The sequence below is a fragment of the Brachyistius frenatus genome, unplaced genomic scaffold (genome assembly GCF_029030835.1).
Source record: "Brachyistius frenatus isolate BFR_SWC_R1_liver_20210118 unplaced genomic scaffold, ASM2903083v1 Contig_24, whole genome shotgun sequence".
NCBI lineage: Eukaryota > Metazoa > Chordata > Actinopteri > Embiotocidae > Brachyistius > Brachyistius frenatus.
The window spans coordinates 2,389,887-2,410,660 of NW_027210623.1; the positions used below are offsets into that span (position 1 = coordinate 2,389,887).

A 20,774-nucleotide genomic window follows, 5' to 3' on the forward strand; every position below is an offset into this window, starting at 1 on the left:
CCCAAATTCAGCAATGATAACAAACATGATAAACAGTTGCAATAACTCCAGTGGTTTGGTTAACAAAAATGTTTCTCAGAGGCTGCACATTATACTGGAGCTGGACAGTGAAATGGTTGTTTCTCGGCCTTCCTTTTCGTGTTACTAGGTATTCTCGTGATACTGAAACAATTTCTCCACCAAACTGCCACCAGGTTGTTACATTTGTCAAAGGCTGTTTCACTGTAGATTGTTTACTAAAAGCTGGAGACGGGAGATGTATATGGCACCAGGCACTTTCCCCAAAGTTCTATTTGAGATGTTTGTTTTGCTTTATTTTCTGTTTGGAGCTGTAAAACGTTTTCTTTTTTTTTTTTTTCTTCTTTTTTCTTCCAGTGCTTACATCTTACTTCTGATGACTGAAGAGACTTTGGAAATGTGTTTTGCAGTGCTGTCTCCAAACTTCACGTTTGAGTTTGCTGCAGTGGGTAGCGCAAGAAATAAATGGCTGGGATCATTTATTTCTTCAGTCCACTGGGCTTCTCGGTCAGGCGACTCTGGGTTTCTCAAACCTGGTGTAAACTTTCCATTTTTCTTGCTTGTGTGTCTCCCAGTTTTTATACTTTTATATCAAGGTTCACTTTTTGACACGAACACATTTCAGTAAGCCAAACAATCATAATCAAGTCAGACAAAAAGTCAAATGAGTTCACAGTTATCAAGAAATATCCATCATGTGAAAAAACACATCTGACATTTTGCTGTTGTTTAGAAAGTTGAACTCTTTGGTGTCACTAACTTCCAAACAACCTGCTCCTCACAGGTTTGCAATCACTGCCGACTCAAATCCCTGCACTCTTTCACTGCACCTTCAGGTCCTCCTCTGGTGGGTGTAGTCAGGAAAGACTGGGCCTCTCAAAACAGCATTGCCCTCTCCTGGTCAGACGTGGAACAACCGTCTTCAGACATAGTGGACTATGAAGTCAAGTACTTTGAGAAGGTAAAGCTTTTTATTACACTAAAGAAGACTTTTTGAAAGTTTTCTTATGTACCATCTGTTAATTGTAGTTGAGTTGCAGTTGTTTTAGCTTTTGAAATCCACCACAAGTGATCACACACGCAATTCAGAAACCCACATAGAAACACAGATGCATCCGTAATGTGCCGCTATCTCTGCTTTGTTCACCATCTGCTCTGATAGTTAATAGGATAAAAATGATGTTTTTTGCTGAGACATTGCTATGATAACGAGTTTATGCACAAACACATTTATCCGTCCTGCCAAAATAGGCTTTTGTTTATCATTTCTGGCAATCTGTACTTTTCTAGGAGCAAGAGCAGCTGAGCTACTCATCGACACGGACCCAATCCCCCAGCGTGGTGGTAACAGGCCTCAGACCCTCGACTGTTTATGTCTTTCATGTGCGCGCTCGCACTGCTGCTGGCTACACAGCCTACAGCCCCAACTTTGAGTTTGCAACGGCAGCAGAGGGTACGAGGGTGGAGGAATGGGCATGTGTTGTGGTTTGTGTTCATATTGGCTGTGTTTTAGGGAGGAATGGTACTGATGTTCAGTCAGTTACTTTTGTCTTGAAATTTCTGTGCATGTGCATTATGTTTTAAAACAATGCACAGGAGAGGAGGGGAGTTTCAAAGCCAGATATGGGAAGTGATCAGTGTTGATCAACAACCTTATAAAATCCCTGGAGGCATTTTATGGTCATTCTGTGCTATGGATCAGTGAATCTCATCTGTGTGTCTTCAGGCATGGGCCATTTATTTAAGTGTTTATAAGCTGTTTTACAGTTTTCATGCATAAATAGCCTTCAAGGGCCTAAAAGAAACACTTTAGGGGATGATGTATGTAAATCTCTACCTTAATATTCGTATACTCCCCATCAGTGCATCTGACTTTATATACCCATAGAATGGACGCCTTACATGGCATTACCTACATCGCATTAGCATTACCCTCACGTCACACACAGTGCTGAGATTTAGACTTTTTTTTTTTTTTATATATATATATATCTGACTGTTTTCGTATTTACATTCATTTTAGCAACCAGCTGTTGGTATTAGACCAGGTTTGAAAGAACAAAAAGTTATACTCAGTTAAATGTTAAAGCACTCATCAAAATAAAGGACAATTAATATCATTGAATAAATGTACAAAATTAAACAATTTTAACAAAAATGTAACATTTACACATCAATCAAGGGAACATTCCTGGTCTCTGTCTCCTGCTACCCCTCAGTTTATATTGAAAAAAAGTAGCCACACTGCTAAAGCTGATGTTAGGCAGACAGAGACACACAATCAAAAAGATTTATCTATTTAAAAAAAGATCCTCTGAGAAATATCCATGAACACATCAGCGGGCAAAATGTCATGGATTTAAATGACATAGTCATATTTATGAGCATTTGACTATGCAGGGTATTGTCCATTGGGCATGATTAATTACCCAAGTGTTCACACAATATAATGAATGAAACGTGTGTCTCAATCTGATAATGACAACACAGTCTGAATTGAGCCCTGAAATCAGAACAGAAGCAGACCAGTTAACATGAATTTAACATTTAAGTTTTACATGATTAAAATGTTGTTGTGACTTTCACAGATAAGTTGAAGAAAAGCAAACTGAGCATGCACGAGGAAACTATAAAATAAGAGGATTCCTTCTGCTGCATTTCAAATAGTGATAAAAAAAAGTGTTTTAATTCAAGAACACAGAAACGTAATATTTTGTAATACATTCTTTGTGCTCAGTAAATTGCGACAGCTTTGTATCAGCAGTCTGTCAGTTGTCTAGTTTACTCTGCCTTTGCCCACAGTCAGCTGGGAAAGACTCCAGCCTCCCTGTGACCTTGCAGGAAAAAGCAAGTATAGAAAATGGATGGATGATTAGTCTTTCATGTGTTTCACCTTCACTTTTCTCAGATCCTGATATCGCCGATCAGGGTCAAGTTCTGGTGGTTGTCACAGCATCTGTAGGAGGCTTTTCCCTTTTAGTCATCCTCACCCTCTTCCTCCTCATCACTGGACGGTAAGTCATCTCCTGTTTTTCTTTGATGCTCGATAAAACCAGACCCCACACACAGAGACACACACACGCACGCGCGCGCGCGCGCGCACACACACATACACACACACACACACACGCGCGCACACACACACAATCTTCTCATAATCTCCAGAGTGACGCTACATCCAGAAGTCTGTTAATGGACTCTTGTTTGCCACCAAGCAGACACTCTTATTTTCCAAATGGCTGAACCAATTTTCTGCCTAATTACTCAGCATGTAATGCATGTACCAGCAGTTTGCTCCATTCCATTAACCTCCACAGGTTGGCTCAGACTGTTGTCTTCAGTCCGCCTCTGGTTCACAGGGTTTTACCATTAGTGGCACTTATTAATAAACTATGAAAAATGGCCAGAAAGTGCAGATACTTTGTCTAGATTTATGCCTAATTGGAATTCAAGCTGAAATGATCATCTTTGATCACACAATTTGCAAACATCACACGGTGAAAATACCTGAGTTCAGAAATGGGAGTAATGTGTCTCACTTTATGGGAAAAAAACAACACAGCAAAAGGGTTGACAGGACGACTGTATCTGCATTCATCTCGTATTACATAATACAAAAACTCTTAAGTACCGGAAAATCACTTGTTTGTGCCACTGAGTGGTTCTTGCATGAGGCTCGTGAGATATCAGTTTCGGGTATGTTTAGTCAATATTTATGTGAACAAATTTTCTTTATTCATATTTCTTGGAAAATCTCAGATATGCACTCATGTTATTTTTGTTCCCTGGTCTTTTTTTTTCTAAGTGTTGCACACTTAAATGATACCAATCCCTGTCCTAATTTTCATCTGAATTACCGTGTATTGTACTTGTAACAAATAAAAGCAATATTGCAGTAGGTGAGCCCACATTACAGCAAACCAGACATATGTCAGAAACCCGTTATTATCCCTGCAGTGTATTGCAGAGATGTGGAAGATTTTAATGTCATGTTTTTGCTTTCTCGTTGGTCAAAACTCTACAGTATGTGAACAAAACCTTCCTTCATCTCTCTCTCTAAATCCAGCTAAACTTCGTTGAAATATAAATCATGTTTTTTGATGTAGGTGGCTCATAAGCTATTTAAATAAACACTCCTGAAGACATTTTTTTAAGACCACCTGAAGATGGAAATTGTTCGTTTTGCTGAATGCTTGTATTTGATTGTTACTTTTGTGCAGGCTTTCCCTCTATGGAGACGGAGCTTTGAAAGCCTTGAATGTGTGGGATTGTGAATGCATGAAAAGAAGGGAAATGGAAGAAAAATTTAAGAATTGCATTAAGGCAAGAAGAAAATTGCTCTTAAGGAATGGGTCATAGAAAAGAGAAAAATGGCTTGCTGTTATTTTTAAGCCAAGACCTCTTTGCAAACCAAAAGATGAATGATGTTGCATCAGATGGAGAAGCTAAGTGGCACTCTGCAGCAGACATTTTACTTGAAACTGGTTTAGGCAGTTTCTGCTGTCAGAATAAATGTGCACTTGTCCACCTTTTGTCATCAGTCCCATAAACCTGTGAGATGTCTTACTTCTGGTCTGCTGATAAATGTGTAGTTCAGCACAAAACAATGTGATTGTTATTAGAAAAAGTCAGAAATGTACATGTGATGATGAACATGATCCCTACTCTCATGGTAATCTGGTTCACCTGTACAGGTGTCAGGGGTACATTAAAGCCAGGATGAAGTCAGAGGAGAAGAGGAGGACTCGCTTCCGCAGTGGACATGGTACTGTATATAAAATTTTTACCATGTGTGGGATTTTAATTCTAATTCTGCTTCTGACTCCAGCATTGTTTCGACACAAGAAAAATGTGTGCTGCAACAGAAATTCCAGCTCCACCACTTTAGTTTTGACAAAAATTATACAAACACTTTAAACAGTGTTCAGCAGAGCTGCTTTTTTATGCATTATCCATCGTTTTTGTATTATCCAGAGTAGAATGTATATTTGTTTTACTTCCTTTTAAATGATGAATGTTCAATTTCTGTCCCTGTTACGGCTCAAAACCAAATAAGCCCAAAGGATGCATTTGAACTTGCTGTCCTATTACAGTATCCACTTACTTGTAGCATACACATGTGACGTGGCCCATGTTTCACATGTGGTTTTGGAACATTTTGGTGGTGTAATGTGTGAAGACCATAGATTCCCATATGAAAACTTTACCATGTTTTCCTCATGTTATCATATGTTGCAAGACGTGGTAAACGTGTCGTACATGTGATCACATGCGTTCCAATTGGAAAACATGGGAAACACCTGTTTTTTTCTGTTATGGAAGCCAACTCACATTCAAAACTTACAAAAGACTGATTAAGGTGGAAAAGGCTTCGAGTTAGTTTTGTATCATCTATTTAAAGAGCTACATCATCAAAAAATATAGTTCAGGCAAGAGCTGGAACTAAACATCAGCCATGCCAACATATTGTTTATTATTAGTTTAGATATTTCTGCACTATATTCATACAGCTTTGAGACCCTGTAAACATGTCTCCATTACTAGTTTATCTACGAGGTATCACTGATAAGTTGCTGTTTCAGCTTTAAAATGTCCATATTTAATACTGTCTACATCTTAGTCACAGTTCATTGAAAAGCAGAGAAACCTAAAGAATCACCAGCAAGATTATTATGTGATGACAATATGTGATAAAATGGCAACTATTACCAACATGCCATTATCGTTATTTATGAAACTCCAAAATATCCAAAAGTCTAATATCATTCATGCAGGAGTTCACATAACAAAAGATTAAAACTGCAGCCAGTGTCCTTATAATACTTTTCGTAAACATTCATGCCCGTGATGATCAAATGAAGCTCTTGATGCGGCCTAATTACATCCTCCTACTAAAGTGTGAACTTGTTTTTTATAATCATACAAAAAGTCTGTCTGTCTCACTGTTGTTCACACTATTGATTACATGTAGATGTTTAAAAATCCATTCGAAGCATCCTCTCACAGTGTTTCGGGCTTTTGTAACACTGATTGGCCGTATTTCTGTGCTAAATATAAAATTTTTCCCATCCTTTCAACACTCACAGTTTGCCACGCACCCATTATTGGATTTTGACAAAACTTGCTTTTCCGGTTAAGAGTTACAGCACCGGCCCACGTGTAGTGCTACAATTAGAGATAAAAACAGTTATTGATCACCCAAAAGGGGAAAAGTATCATTCTTGGGGAACAAAATGGTGCCCTGTATTTTACAAGGACAATTCAGTGAGAGCTCTTGTAGGATTCGATCTGGGGCCTGCAGGGGAACAAGTGTGGCTCCTGAGACAAATCTAACTATTGTGCTGTGTGGGACTTGTAATTGATCCAAGAGGAACCTAAAGGAGCTGTGTAAAAAAACATTACAGCATGCTGACATACAGATACTTCTACACACACACGTTGTGTCTGTGCAAGAAAATGGACACGAGGCCCACCTGTAAGTGGTCTGTGTGTGTCTTCATGTTGTCTGCAGTGTCTTTCTCTCTTTGTAGCAATGAGTCTAGTCTTACGTACAGCACTTGACAAAGACTGATAACAGTCATGCCGATTCAAATATGCATTTGTGAGTCTTTTGTGCATTTCAAATGATATGAAATTTATTTGAAATGTTAGAGTTGTAGCCTATTCCAGTCTCTTTTTTGTTGTTGCTGTTTGTTCTTTGCTGTTGTGTTTTGGGGAGACATCACCCAGGCCGGGGATGCCAGCAGGCTCAAGAAACTAGTGGAAAAAGGCTTTTTCTCAGACACCCTGGAGACACAGGTGGAATGTAGACTCCAAACTGGAATCTGTCTCAGACGAAGCCTTCAACCTTCTACAATACAAGCTGACACAGCTATAAAGTACATTTAGTCCCCAGCTCATCTGCTCGAGGTGTACCACGGGCTGCTTCAAGTTATCATTTGTGCCAGTCATCGTGCACAGTGCTCACTGCAGCAACATCCCCGGCCTCAGCCAGAGAGGAGGATGCAGGATTCTGACTGCCTGAGATGGGTTTTTTTACGCTGCTCTGGGGTATTTTCTCAGCTCTTTCATACTCTTTTTTTTTTTGCCCTTTTTTCCATCCCTTGACAAAATAACAGAGAAACCTTACAATGCAATAGAAGCAAATACTGCACCAATTATGGACTCATGGTGGAATAAAGAAGTTCTTGGGTACAGTCTCAACAAAGACAGAAAGCTATTTGCTTCAGTACAACAGACCTATAGAGCTGTCGGATAACATCTTAATGGTGGCAAATATCTGTTTTTCAAAAAGATTTGAAAATATACACCATGGTTGCCAAAACAGATGCGATATAAAACAGTTTAATACATAATGTAAGACCTTTTCTACACAAGCATTTCATAATCTTGTAACCATGGTTCAACGATGCCAGCTCACTTTGAAAGTTAACTTTAAAAACTGACATATCTTTAACACTCTGATGGACCTTATTACATTTTCCTGTATATGTGATCATGTTGTTACAGAATGTCCATACATCCATGTCTCTAAATACCCTTTAACACATCAACCAACTCTTCTGAAAATAGCTACAGTAATGTATGCTGTATGTACCGTGTGTCTGTAAGTCTAATAATACTATTCTACATGTATGCTGTAGGTATTTCATGGTAAGCCTCAGGAAATCTACCAATAGTAGATGTAAAATTGTGTTTATTGTGGATTTGAGTTGTGCAGCAATCTGAAGAATGTCCTGTCTTGGATATATTCATGTATTGCTATAGAACAAATATATGAGGATTTTCAATTTTGTATATTCCACTCCAAAATGATGTGCAAAATATCATTCTGCATGTTGATATGTTACGGTACGTCTCTTTTCTTGCAGTCCCGTTCTCTGGGATAAAGACGTATGTGGATCCAGATACGTATGAGGACCCTACTCAGGCTGTGGAGGAATTTGCCAAAGAGATAGACCCCTCATACATATGCATCGAGAGGGTGATTGGTGCCGGTAATATAATTTTAGTAATAAAATACTAACCAATAAGTTATAGTAAAGCATGATTTAAAAATATATAAAAGGTTGCTTAGTGCACACCATTATTTTAATTGGGGTATTATTTCCAAAATAGATATTACACAGGTCCAGTGACAATTTTTCTATCACCTGATTATAAATGATCTGATTTTAAGTTGAGTAATTTGTTTTAATTTGATTTAAATTAATTTATTATTTGATAACTCAGAGAAGCAAAACAAGTGTTGCTGACTATGATCGTGTTTGATGGTTCATTATGTTGAACAGATTGTCTCCTTTTAAGCCCTTGAGTACTTAAGAGGATACCGCCCACTTGTTGGGTTTCTCTCACATGGGCTCCATCTGGTGGCGGCAGTGTGCAGTTACCTAATTTCAAAATGGCAAGTCAAGACCAGGGCACTGATGTAATCCATGTTTCAACTCCCAAGTTGTAATTGATGAACTGTCTGATTTACAGTTTTCATGTACCTCATATTCTTGTTGGAATTTTCTGCTGGTTTAAACTTTCCCAAAGCTATTTCTACTATACTAAGAACAAGAAACACTGACTGTTGAGGGGGGAAATGCAGTACTTCATCTTTTATTACTTGAGCACAAGAATGTGTGCTGTGTTTCTGCAGGTGAATTTGGAGAAGTCTGTAGTGGTCGTTTGCGTATTCCTGGAAGGATGGACATCGCTGTGGCAATAAAGACACTTAAAGGTGGATACATGGACCAGCAGAGACGAGACTTTTTGCGTGAGGCCTCAATCATGGGACAGTTCAACAACCCCAACATCATCAGGCTGGAGGGAGTCGTCACTAAGAGTACGTTCTCTCTATGTCTGCTATGTGTGTCTTTGCGTAGTTTTCTTTACTCTGATCTATTTTCTCTGTTCGTCACCCAAATCATGTCTTTTACCTTTTCCTCAGGCAGACCGGTAATGATCGTGGTGGAGTACATGGAAAATGGAGCTCTGGACTCTTTCCTCCGGGTGAGAAGACAACACATTCACACCTGTACAGTGTTTTGCTGAGGAAATATTGTCTCTCTTACTTTGTATTTGTCCTCTCCGTCTTACAACCACTCCAGACACGTGACGGTCAGTTCACAGTGCTCCAGCTGATCGGCATGCTGCGAGGCATTGCAGTAGGCATGACCTACCTTTCAGAGATGGGTTACGTTCACAGAGACCTCGCTGCTCGCAACATCTTGGTGGATGAAAGCTTGGTGTGTAAGGTGTCTGATTTCGGCATGTCCAGAGTACTTGAAGACGACACTGAAGCGGCCTACACAGTCACAGTGAGTGTAGATCATTTACTCAAAGATATTACGATCAACCTATCACGGGGACAAAGTCTGAATATCATCTTCACAAGCTTTTTTTGTGTTGCTATTTTGTGTCAGGGAGGAAAGATACCAATACGCTGGACGGCACCAGAGGCTATCGCTTATGGGAAGTTTTCCTCAGCTAGTGACGTATGGAGCTACGGCATTGTGATGTGGGAAGTGATGTCATATGGCGAGAGGCCCTACTGGGAGATGTCCAACCAAGACGTAAGCAGCTGATCACACAACTCTATAACAGCTTAAAGGATCATCAACACATCATGCCATTTCTATTTATTACCTTCCACAAGGAGAACTAAATTAGTGAGTGTTATGTCTGAGATTTAACATTATGCTTGCTGATGTTCATCTCAGGTCATTCTATCAATTGAAGAGGGTTACCGTCTACCCACCCCGATGGGCTGCCCGGTGACACTGCACCAGCTGATGCTGCACTGCTGGCAGAAGGAGTCCAACCAGCGCCCGCGCTACAACGATGTGCTCTCTTTCCTCGACAAACTCATAATCAATCCCAGTAGTCTGCTGACTCTGGTCAATGATGTGCAGAGGTAACTATCAGTTCCCTCACTATACACTTTATTCATGTAGTTATGTTGTATTGTTAGAATATCAAACCCAGAGGACAAACATTAACAAAGCGTGGACATCCATAAAACGATTAAGTAAATATTCTGCATTAAAAAGCAGAGTAAGTTTTCTACAGCACACAAACTGCTTGACATCACATCACCAGACAATTATAAGTCGTTTTGAAAGAAAGAAAGCAACTTAACTAAAACGTATAATTCATGCCGGCTCTGCATCTCACACAGAAAACTGAAACCAACCTATTTAAAGGGAGGTTAAGGTACGCTTTAGTAAATGCCTGGTGATACTTTATTGTCTGCACTGTCTGCTGTTGGAAACCACTGGTGGGTTTATTGAAAGAACATTTATCAGTAAACTTTCTGCTTGTCCTCTCAGTTTCTCCGACTCCCCAGAGGACATGCCGGACTACCCTCTTTTCATCTCTATCGGTGACTGGCTTGACTCCATCAAAATGAGCCAGTACAAGAACAACTTCCTTGCAGCGGGATACACAACGCTGGATTCCATTTCCACCATGAGTATAGAGTGAGTGGAGCCAAATTATACAGAGTGCAGCCACATTATCAAAGAGCACGCTAAAAGCAAACAAAGCAGCATCAAAGAAACAGAGAAATGCTATTAGGACTACGGTAGTTTGTCCAACTATGATAAATGTGATTATTGTTTATGTCATCAAATTTTCACAGTAAGCTTGTTGCAGGTTAAAGTGACACACATAACTTTACTGCATGTTTTTCTTGATGCGCAATAATGTTTGCTGCTTGTCAAACTGTTTAAAACTGCGAAAATTCTCCTTTCCCCTGCAGCGACATCAGGCGCATCGGGGTCTGTTTGATTGGCCACCAGAGGAGAATCATTAGCAGCATACAGTCGCTTCGCCTGCAGCTTCACCACATCCAGCAGAGTGGCTTTCAAGTGTGAGACCACTGCACAAAGTCAGACTGTGTGCACACACTGAGCTGGAAGCTAACCAGAGTCCCTTGGCATCGTCATTCAACTAATTGCACAAACACCAGACTGTTAGGTGTAGCAGGTACCACACGCTGCTCATGTGAGGGCGGTCCCGCCGCTCGACCACATGTGGTCTAGTTGATACACACTCATCATCTTATGGATCATTATCAATACAGCCTCCACAACAACCAACCTCTGTCAGCGTTGGCCAAATGCGGTCTCTCTATTATCTCAGCAAATACTAGCATTCACTTGAATTTAGGACTTCTTTTCTCTAGTGTCTATTCAAGTGTTCACCAATACCTCTTCTCTTTCCAAGTGACAATCCAATGGTTTCTATTGACTTTGAATGGTCTCAAGTCTGTTACCTCATGACTAGAGAAGAAATGGATAGGATATATCATATGGTGATGTGTGGCGCAGTGTGTGATTTTAAGAACGACCCTTCCAGCTGGTCTATGAAGCAATTCACCAGAAATAAAGATTGATAGGATGGTAAATACAATCATGATTTTTGAACTGAAGACCGCTGAATGTCAAAAGATTTTTTTAGAAGTGTATGTTCTCTCCTCATGATAATGCAGTATGTCTTGTACAACAAGTCTTGTGAAAGTTGTATGTTTTATTCAGTATGTTTGTTCCTGAATAAACAACCCTATTTTAATACTTAGTTTTCTCTCAGACTTTAACCACCCCCGGCCTTCACATTTCATTCTCCTCATGGCAGGCTGTTAATTGCTCATGAACATCAACACACAAAGGTATCCATGGATGCTCTCTTAAACACATACGACAACAATGTCCTCTTAATTGTCACTCAAGAGGCTGACACGTTTTCTGGACATGAAGGACTGTCAGGTGAGTTTGTCAAATGGGTGTTTATAGATGAACGCAATACAGCCTTAATGAGCCAAAGACAGTAGCGAAATATGCTTTCAGTATTTTCACATTTATAGATTTAACGTATAATGGTTCTTTTTGTTTTTGTTTCTTTTACAAAAACTAGGTTTTGTGTGTGTTAGATTTTTTTTTTTAATTTTTTTTTTTTGCGGTGGTATTTGTATTTTATTTTACAGAATTCTTAAAACTGATTTCCGACACTGCTGTGACACGTAAAGTGAGCCTCCTTTGAACTAAAACGTGTGAACGCAAAACTCCCCAAGTATCCAGCATCAACCAGGAGGAGGCAGCCTTGTTTTGGCCTGCAGGGGGCAGCCTTGTTTTGGCCTGCAGGGGGCAGCCTTGAGTCCGCCCGGTGTCGCTCAGCAACACAGTGTAAATAACTGGGTGGTTTTCTCCAGGCTGGAAGCATGACAGAGAAGCGTAGACATGTATGAAACATCGACTTGACGCTTGGTTATTAAACGAATTAACTGAAAGGAGAGAGTCGGGTGCATCCTGACACCGAGACCCCTGCGGCTAAATTACAGGTTAGTAACTCAACTCAACATTCTTGGAAAAGGATAATAAGACGCTAACGTGAACGGTATCGCCAGCAGCTAAACGGGTTAGCATTGATGGCAACGGTTTAACGTTTGGTTGAATCACGTTTGCCTCACGGTTGAGTCCGTCTGCTAAAGCTGGTGATTTAGGACCCTGTAAGACCTGCCTAATGCGAGATATCACCCGTGTAAGCATGGCAAGCGGAAGTTAATAACTGGCCAGCAGCTCGAGGTTAGCTAAGGTAGCTAGCAACAGTAACAACAAGAGATTACCTAAAATAGCTGTTAGCGAATGTTAATTACGTTCAAACCTGTTAAGAGCCCGATAAGCATGTTAGCTCCGGCTAGCGAATAAAAGTGTGCTACATGCTGCTGGCTGCAATCAGACATTGTTGTGTAACTTATCAAGAACACGGACGAGCTTCCTCTCGGGTTACTTCAGGTGCAGCATATTAGTAGGAGAGTCGGATGCCAATTAGCTAATTTAAATGCCATTTTCTTGAGTCTTTGCTCAATCCAGGTGGTCAATGAGGACACAACATACTCCTCAACATACTCCACAACATACTCCACAACATACTCCTCAACATACTCCACAACATACTCCACAACATACTCCTCAACATACTCCCCAACATACTCCACAACATACTCCTCAACATACTCCACAACATACTCCTCAACATACTCCACAACATACTCCACAACATACTCCTCAACATACTCCTCAACATACTCCACAACATACTCCACAACATACTCCTCAACATACTCCTCAACATACTCCACAACATACTCCACAACATACTCCTCAACATACTCCTCAACATACTCCCCAACATACACCTCAACATACTCCACAACATACTCCCCAACATACACCTCAACATACTCCTCAACATACTCCACAACATACTCCACAACATACTCCACAACATACTCCCCAACATACACCTCAACATACTCCACAACATACTCCTCAACATACTCCACAACACACTCCACAACATACTCCACAACATACTCCACAACATACTCCTCAACATACTCCACAACACACTCCCCAAAATACTCCCCAACATACTCCACAACATACACCACAACATACTCCACAACACACTCCCCAACATACTCCACAACATACTCCACAACACACTCCACAACATACTCCACAACATACTCCACAACACACTCCTCAACATACACCACAACATACTCCACAACACACTCCACAACATACTCCTCAACATACTCCACAACATACAGCGAACATGTTGCCTCACTAGTTTCGAGCAACATGAGGAGAGAGCTCCTTCTTCACTCTTGGCACTTATTTTGACTTTAAGAGCTTTAATTTGACGTGTTGTCATCAACTGCACTCCCAGTATTCAAATCTGGATTCAAAACATATTTATTTTTCTAACATTTCCAGATCGGGCCTGTTTAATTTAGATTACATTTTTTGAGCATTATGTCCTACTCTTGTTTTTCGGGTGTGTTGTTGTGGCTTCATGTTGCCTTTATTTCTTTTTGTTTTATTCCATATTTTGTTTTTAATGGCTCGTTGATGTTGTGCAGAACTTTGGCTCATTTTTTGTTGTATTTTAATGTGCTATATAGATTAAATTACTTTAGTTTTGACTCCGTGAATGTTTTCATCTGTGATGAAACGAACAGGGGGTCCATGCAGACATTTCTTTTACCTAGAAGACTAATTGAGAGTCAGTATTAATAACGTGTTTGTGGTCTTTTCCCTGAAGATCACACAGACAGCTGATGGTTGCTGGCTAGCCAATGGGGCTGTTTGACAAGTTGGCAGGATGGCTTGGGTTAAAGAAGGAGGTGAATGTGCTGTGTCTCGGTCTGGACAACAGTGGAAAAACCACCATCATCAACAAACTCAAGCCCTCCAATGTAAGTCGACATGTCTCTGACGTAAGCTGACTGATATAGGAAGCATTACCTACACACACATGCACATTACAAATGAAGTATTGATCGCATGAAGTCAACGTTGTGCTCGTTACACCACATCACTGCTATTGCTGTTCTGCCATATTTACAGTATGTCAAACTAGAACATGTTATATAACATAATGCTCACAGTACAATGTTTTTCTCGTTCAGGCCCAGGCACAAGACATCGTCCCAACGATTGGCTTCAGCATAGAGAAGTTCAAGACATCCAGGTAGCTGCACATCAGAAGATAACTCCCACGTTGGACAAAAATGTTACACTTCCCCTTTGCAATTGTTAAAGTTTGCGGCACATGAATATATTTTGTCACAAGTTTGCTATATTTTTATATTGTTAATCTGTTTACACGTGAGAATGTCATCTCGTGTCGTCTCTTTTCTTCTTGTAGTCTTTCCTTCACAGTGTTTGACATGTCCGGTCAAGGCAGATACAGAAACCTTTGGGAACATTACTACAAGTGAGTGTGATTCTAGTACAAAAACGACAACCTTCTTTTCCTTCTTTGTCAATATTGATATTAATCTCTCTAATCTCTTCTCAGGGAAGGTCAGGCTATCATATTTGTCATTGATAGTGCCGACAAGCTGAGGATGGTAGTGGCCAAAGAAGAACTGGACACATTACTAAATCATCCCGGCAAGTTCATGTGTCTCTTGGGTTTCTTAGGCTCTCGTCAGTCTACACTGCATATTGTATAAAGATGTGTTTTACTCCGTTTATTTTATTTTTACTTTTGATTCTATTTTGTCAAATGAAACCACAATTCTAAAGGCTTTTAAAGTTTTGTGTTAGGTTGGTTTAGTTTGAAAATAGTCTTCCTCATTATTTGAGGTAAATGGCTTTTCTCATTTCTGATGCTCTCTTGTGTCACTGTAGATATTAAACACAGGAGGATCCCCATCCTGTTCTTTGCTAACAAGATGGATGTCAGGGATGCTCTGTCTTCTGTCAAGGTCTCACAGCTGCTGTGTTTGGAGAACATCAAAGAAAAACCGTGGTACATCTGGTATGAACTTACACACATATTTATTTGCTTTTAATGCCTGGGCCTCTAAAAACAACAGTGGTGTGGTTATTACAGATAAAAAGAAATCTGCTGGGAAACACTGACACAAACTGGCAGAATACAATATCCTGACTTTCTGTGATAGTATTTAATCTCACCTCCGCTCTGGTGGAGGTACATACTGTAGCTGGGTACTCTCGACCGCCGGGAGGCGTCAGTGACCGTTTATATCTATGTAGTGAAGTGACTTTTCACGTTATGGTTAGTTAACTGCCATATTTCTTTTTATATGGAGCTTGGATTTCCACAACAAATACGCAGCACAGTGTCCTGTTGCACAAGACAAAATGACGCATCTGATATAAAAAGGTCTTCACACTGATTTGTATAGATATAACACCTGTAACATTGTGTTGGTGCACGGGATTAAATCAAAACGTGAAAGAACATAATTTCCCGTTTTCTGTGGTAATCCTGTGATACGGTCATAATACCTTTTATTTTTTACATGTTTTCACATACTGCTAACACAGTATGTAAACGAACACACACACACAGGAGCAAAATACACTCAGTATAACTTGTAGTTGTATAATAATACCCCAAATAAACATTGAACCACAAGAGTAATAAAAGACCAAAAAAAAAAAGAAAAGATATTTGTAACATTGTGCTGAATCAATAATCAGAAGTGACGATGTGTCTTCAATACTAAATATGTCAGGATGTGAGAAAGCAGCGTTTTTTTGTTCACTGTAATGTGTTGATATGTTTCAGTGCCACCGATGCTCTGAAAGGAGACGGTTTGCAGGAAGGAGTCGACTGGTTGCAAGGTAAGATCAGAGTTCACAGACATGAACGTGAGAGTGGGAGTGTAACGGTGACATTTTGTTCACTGCTAAGAGCAGAGCACGCATATTCAATTTAATACAAGTCGGCATGAAATCAATTATAATATAAGATATGTTTAGTTTATCTATTAGCAGGATAAGATGAAAGAACCACCTGACATGTTTATCTTACATAAAATCTTAGCTAAATTAGCATCTAAATTATCTGTGGACATAATGATGGCATTGTACTCTGTATTTATTTATGGGTTGGTCCTAGATGAATATGAATGTGGCTGAAATGAGTTTCACTGTGTTATTGACTCCTAGATAAGGTAAAAGTTGAATACAGGCCTCCTCGTCTCGGCATGACTGAATGAATTAGCAGGAATATCTGTATCAATCAGTTCCATAACTTAAAGTGAATTTAAGGTACTTTTGTATTTCTGTGATTTCACCCGGATGTCACTGAAAACGTGATATTGTCCTCAAATGATCTACTACTATTTCATCAGATGCTTTAATATAGGTGTTTATTTTTGTGAAATTTACGTAGATGAATGTGGCTGATAAAATGTCTTTGTGTACTCTCCATTAAGATCACGTGCTTGTCTTATTGCACATTGACGCATGACTTGGAAGATACACTGCACGTAACTGTGTATCAGTGTACACATTGCAGTTTATTTGCGCACCATCATCTCTTCTTTCTTTTTATTGTGTTTACCACTCTCACTCAAATCCTTCCATAGATCAAATTATGCAGTACTGATTGTATTATGAGTGTGGTCTTATTCACGGTGTGGCTGCAGGAGATATAAAAACTCTCTCGGTGCTCCCGTGTTTACTGCGTCGTTGTGACTGAAGGAGCCGAGTGGGCCGCTGGGTCATTCTGAGCCAACAGTGTCGTGGTTTTAAAACTCCTGGAACTCTTCTTATATACAGAAATGCATCCACTGAATGAAGCAGGCTCCAGTCAGGACGATATGATATTCCTAGATGAATACTCCACCTGAAGTGTTTCCCCTTGATTATCAAATGCTCACCTGTCAAGGGTTGTAAGATGGTTCTGAGAGGGTGATAGCTCAGTCGGTTGCAGAGCACATCAGTTGAAGTCCGTTTGGATTCACAGCGTTTAACGTGGGGTCAGGACATCCATAGAAACCTCTCGTCCTTCTCGTGCAGTGATTCTTTCTACACAACTTGCTCTACATTTTGCTGCTAACTGCATTTCTCGCATTTTACCAGATCAAATCAAAACAATGCGAACATGAGGGAACATGCAGAAGGGCCGGCCAGAAGTAGCAGCACTCGTGGACATCTTCAGTGAAAGAGGGGTTGACCCTGTTTTCAGAGGTACCACTAAATATGTATGTTTTTAATGGGGTATTTTTAGGGTTCTCGGATGTGTTTGGTTTAATTCTGGTAGCAGTGAGACGGCAAAAATGTGACCGTAATTAGTCAATGAAAAAATATATAAACACATTACCAAATTGATTGAGGGCAAATGTTTACTTTTCTAAACAGTTGTAGAGTTTAAACTGGTAAATACAGTTGTTCAAAGGAATAACATTTTGAAAATTGTGTTAATTTCGGGGGAAAAAAAGTCTCTTTCCATTTATTTTATCATTCACATGTTCACTGTCTTTGTGCAACAGGGGTCATTATAAATTAGAGCTGCGTTGAAATACGTTACTGTGGTTGGTGCTGTATTTTTTTGAATGGGCAGAATTACCCAGCATGTCTTGTTCAAACAATATTGTTGGGTGCTTTAAGTTTTTTTTGTTTTGTTTTGTTTTGTTAACCTCGTATTTTAGCCCTTAAATTACCCCGTGTCTCTGGACCGGCACAACATTTCACCAGTGATGATAAACTTAAGACTTTGTGTCCTTTTTCTACTGGCTCACAATTCATTTCCACTGCTTCACTACAGCAGGGGCTGCATGCTTTGAGCTGCATATTTATGGACACCGGTGGCTGCTTATTTCAAGCCTCCATCATTCGAATAAACGTTCTATAATGGGCTAAAACTAACGATCCTTCAGAAATCTTTTCCACCTCTTCAATATGCCAAATGCTCATTTGTTTTTGTATTACTTTTGTCTCTCAGGGCCTCTGTAGATACATTATTATTATTTACATTTGAATCATGATAACACTTATTTTAACTATAATGAACTCCTTCAGCAGAGGTCAGTTTTCTGGGATTGGTTTCACTAATACAAAACATTTGAATGTGTTGCAGTGGATCGCCTTTTTCAGACTCACGAGGCCATCTCACTGTCACATTGAAAACAAAATCTATTATATCTTTACTGCAGCTAATACTACATGCATCTCTGCACACGTATGATTAACATTTCTCTCGCTGTAGCCATGTTTAGAATTTAAATTGTAACAAAATGTTTTTTAGGACCCAGTAGACTCAGTTGTACCCTGGTGGCTAAGGGTATATAAATAATACTTGGCTGTAACATGTGGTAAAATCGTTGTGATAAATTAATGTCAAGTTAGCCTGTAAAGTTTGTTTGGAAATCACAATTTCTTGCTAAAAAGGTCAATTTTAACTAGTGTTTTTATTTTTTGCCTTATTTCATTGCTCAAAGGAAAGAAAAATGTCATTGAAAAAAAAAAAAAAGCTTCTTACAATTTACTCGTGGTACTTCAGTGATTCAAAGGCAGACAACTAACAAAAAACCTCCTCAGTCTGCATGAAGTTTATAATGCAAGCCTTTGATCCTCTTCTTTAGTCTCGGACTGAAAGCTCGCATTAAAATCAACTTCTGTGCGGTTGATTCTTTTTCATCTGATGGTGTGTGTTGAGCTCCATCGCGTCAACCAGGCTTCATATCATATATACGAGGCATTTTCACTGTTTTTGAGTAGTTTCAAGGCAAAAAGAACTAACTTGCTAAAATCTGAAATAGAGGATTGTTTTGTATATATACTCTGTGGTTTATTGTTCAATAATGTTGTTTCTATAATCTCTATTTTGAGTACTACAAATATTACATACAGTACTTTTCACTACTGTTCACTTTCACTGTACAGCAAATGGAGGATGTTTTAATGACATTAAGAGTTACATTTGGGTTTGAAAAGGATATTTTGTATAGTTTAAAATATCAGCTGTAAAATGTACTACTTCCGCTAGGTGGAATGGGCTAGGTGGTACAAAATGTACAATGTACAAAACTGTTATAGTTTTTGTGAATTTTAGTTTGCAAAGTTGTGAATAAATAATTGAAAAAAAATCCATACAAAGCTGGACATGTCATTTCACCTGATTTACCAACCAGAAAACTTTACAGAACGATTTTGTAGAGAAAGTACTTGATCATTGTAGCTTGAAGACAAGAATCACAAGCTGCTTTTCATCAGGCTGTTTACAATTTGTACATCCTCAAAGTTGTAAATCATTGTGCTGTGATGTTTTCGTTGCCCAGTGAAAGCTGATGTACGTGTTTCTTTTAGCGCCCCTACATCAAAATCTCTGTGCGCACTGTCTTTTTTTATACCAGTGGTAGACAACCGAGTGCAACATTTTCAATTCTTACTCACGATGGCTTGAAGGACATTAAATTCAGTTTCTAATATATTGTATATCTGTGACTGTTAGAAATTTCAGAGTGGCGATGTACTCGGAGAACTTTTATATCAAACCATTCACATTGCTTCATAATTTCAAATCGAATAGATGGTCTTCGTGTTCACGTTGGCATCCGAGTGGTTTTAGATTCTTCATAATAACGGTATCTTTAAATGAGCCGCATGTGTTTTATTTATTAAATTCTATGTGTTAATTTTCAAAGAATAAATGCTATGGAAAACCAACATTGTGTCATGTTTTGTAAAATGATGGCACTGCAGTTGCAGCATACTTAATGTGTATCTTTATGTATGTAAAATCTTCTGTCGGTGTGGCTCTTACTCTCTCGACTGTCTCACTCTGTCTCTTAAGCATCTTGAGCGCTGGCAGCAGCAGCTGCTCATTAAGCCTCCACAGTCCTGGGCCCTTGAACAATTTATCAGGTTAAACATAAACATTCAATAATACAAATTATAACCGTCTCTGGTTTTATGCTACACATCACACCAGTTTTGTTCTGTCTGTTTTTTGTATCGATATGTTATGGAATATATGGGTTATGTCTTGGACCATCAAACCACAAGGTCAAGGTCACTTGCCAGCCATCTGTCAAACATAGAGTTAGAAAGCTTCCCAGATGTCTTCCGGATGTTTTAGTTTTTTTGGCATCAATATTGTACAGACTCGCTTGTCAGATGCCAAAAACGCATTTAAATTTGTGTTAGTCCAGTTTCTCAAATTTATAAACTGTTCACCTTCAGTTTCTTTCTTTTGTTTGTAATTAAATGTTCGGTAAATTGATCAGAGATTTGTTACGAATCAGAGGACTCTACCTAAGAATACAATGTCGAGCCTTTTAAGCAGAATTTAATGTTTTTCTATTATTATTCCTAAATTAACGAGACACAAGTACTGTATATTGTTAATGTAGTAACAATAAAAAAAATAACAATCATACACATCATATCAAATTATAATCTAAAAATGAAGGTAAATTCAAACACTATTTTAAACCA

General features: G+C 39.1%; 2 protein-coding genes across 5 annotated transcripts in view; both read left to right on the plus strand.

Moving 5' to 3' along the window:
* Positions 1–11,579, plus strand: part of LOC138620491 (ephrin type-A receptor 6-like) — a 53,455-nt gene extending 41,876 nt beyond the window's left edge. Inside the window, exons 9-20 of one of the 4 annotated variants that reach the window (XM_069697745.1) lie at positions 855–979; positions 1,309–1,471; positions 2,927–3,032; positions 4,713–4,783; positions 7,890–8,015; positions 8,663–8,848; positions 8,954–9,015; positions 9,114–9,323; positions 9,429–9,578; positions 9,726–9,919; positions 10,335–10,484; positions 10,766–11,579. In XM_069697745.1, coding sequence (XP_069553846.1) covers positions 855–979; positions 1,309–1,471; positions 2,927–3,032; positions 4,713–4,783; positions 7,890–8,015; positions 8,663–8,848; positions 8,954–9,015; positions 9,114–9,323; positions 9,429–9,578; positions 9,726–9,919; positions 10,335–10,484; positions 10,766–10,880 — 1,658 coding nt within the window. In that variant the 3' untranslated portion in view covers positions 10,881–11,579. Of the gene's footprint in view, positions 1–854; positions 980–1,308; positions 1,472–2,926; positions 3,033–4,712; positions 4,784–7,889; positions 8,016–8,662; positions 9,016–9,113; positions 9,579–9,725; positions 9,920–10,334; positions 10,485–10,765 lie in introns of all 4 variants that reach the window. The other 3 variants (XM_069697743.1, XM_069697742.1, XM_069697741.1) reach the window with 3 other exon arrangements.
* A 597-nt stretch (positions 11,580–12,176) lies between these two features.
* arl6 (ARF like GTPase 6) lies at positions 12,177–20,003 on the plus strand. The gene is made up of 8 exons (XM_069697746.1): positions 12,177–12,343; positions 14,116–14,269; positions 14,483–14,544; positions 14,722–14,790; positions 14,875–14,969; positions 15,210–15,339; positions 16,117–16,172; positions 17,418–20,003. Exons 2-8 carry the CDS (start codon positions 14,150–14,152, stop codon positions 17,441–17,443), a joined length of 558 nt encoding a protein of 185 aa, XP_069553847.1. The 5' UTR covers positions 12,177–12,343; positions 14,116–14,149; the 3' UTR covers positions 17,444–20,003.
* The last annotated feature ends 771 nt before the right edge of the window (positions 20,004–20,774 follow it).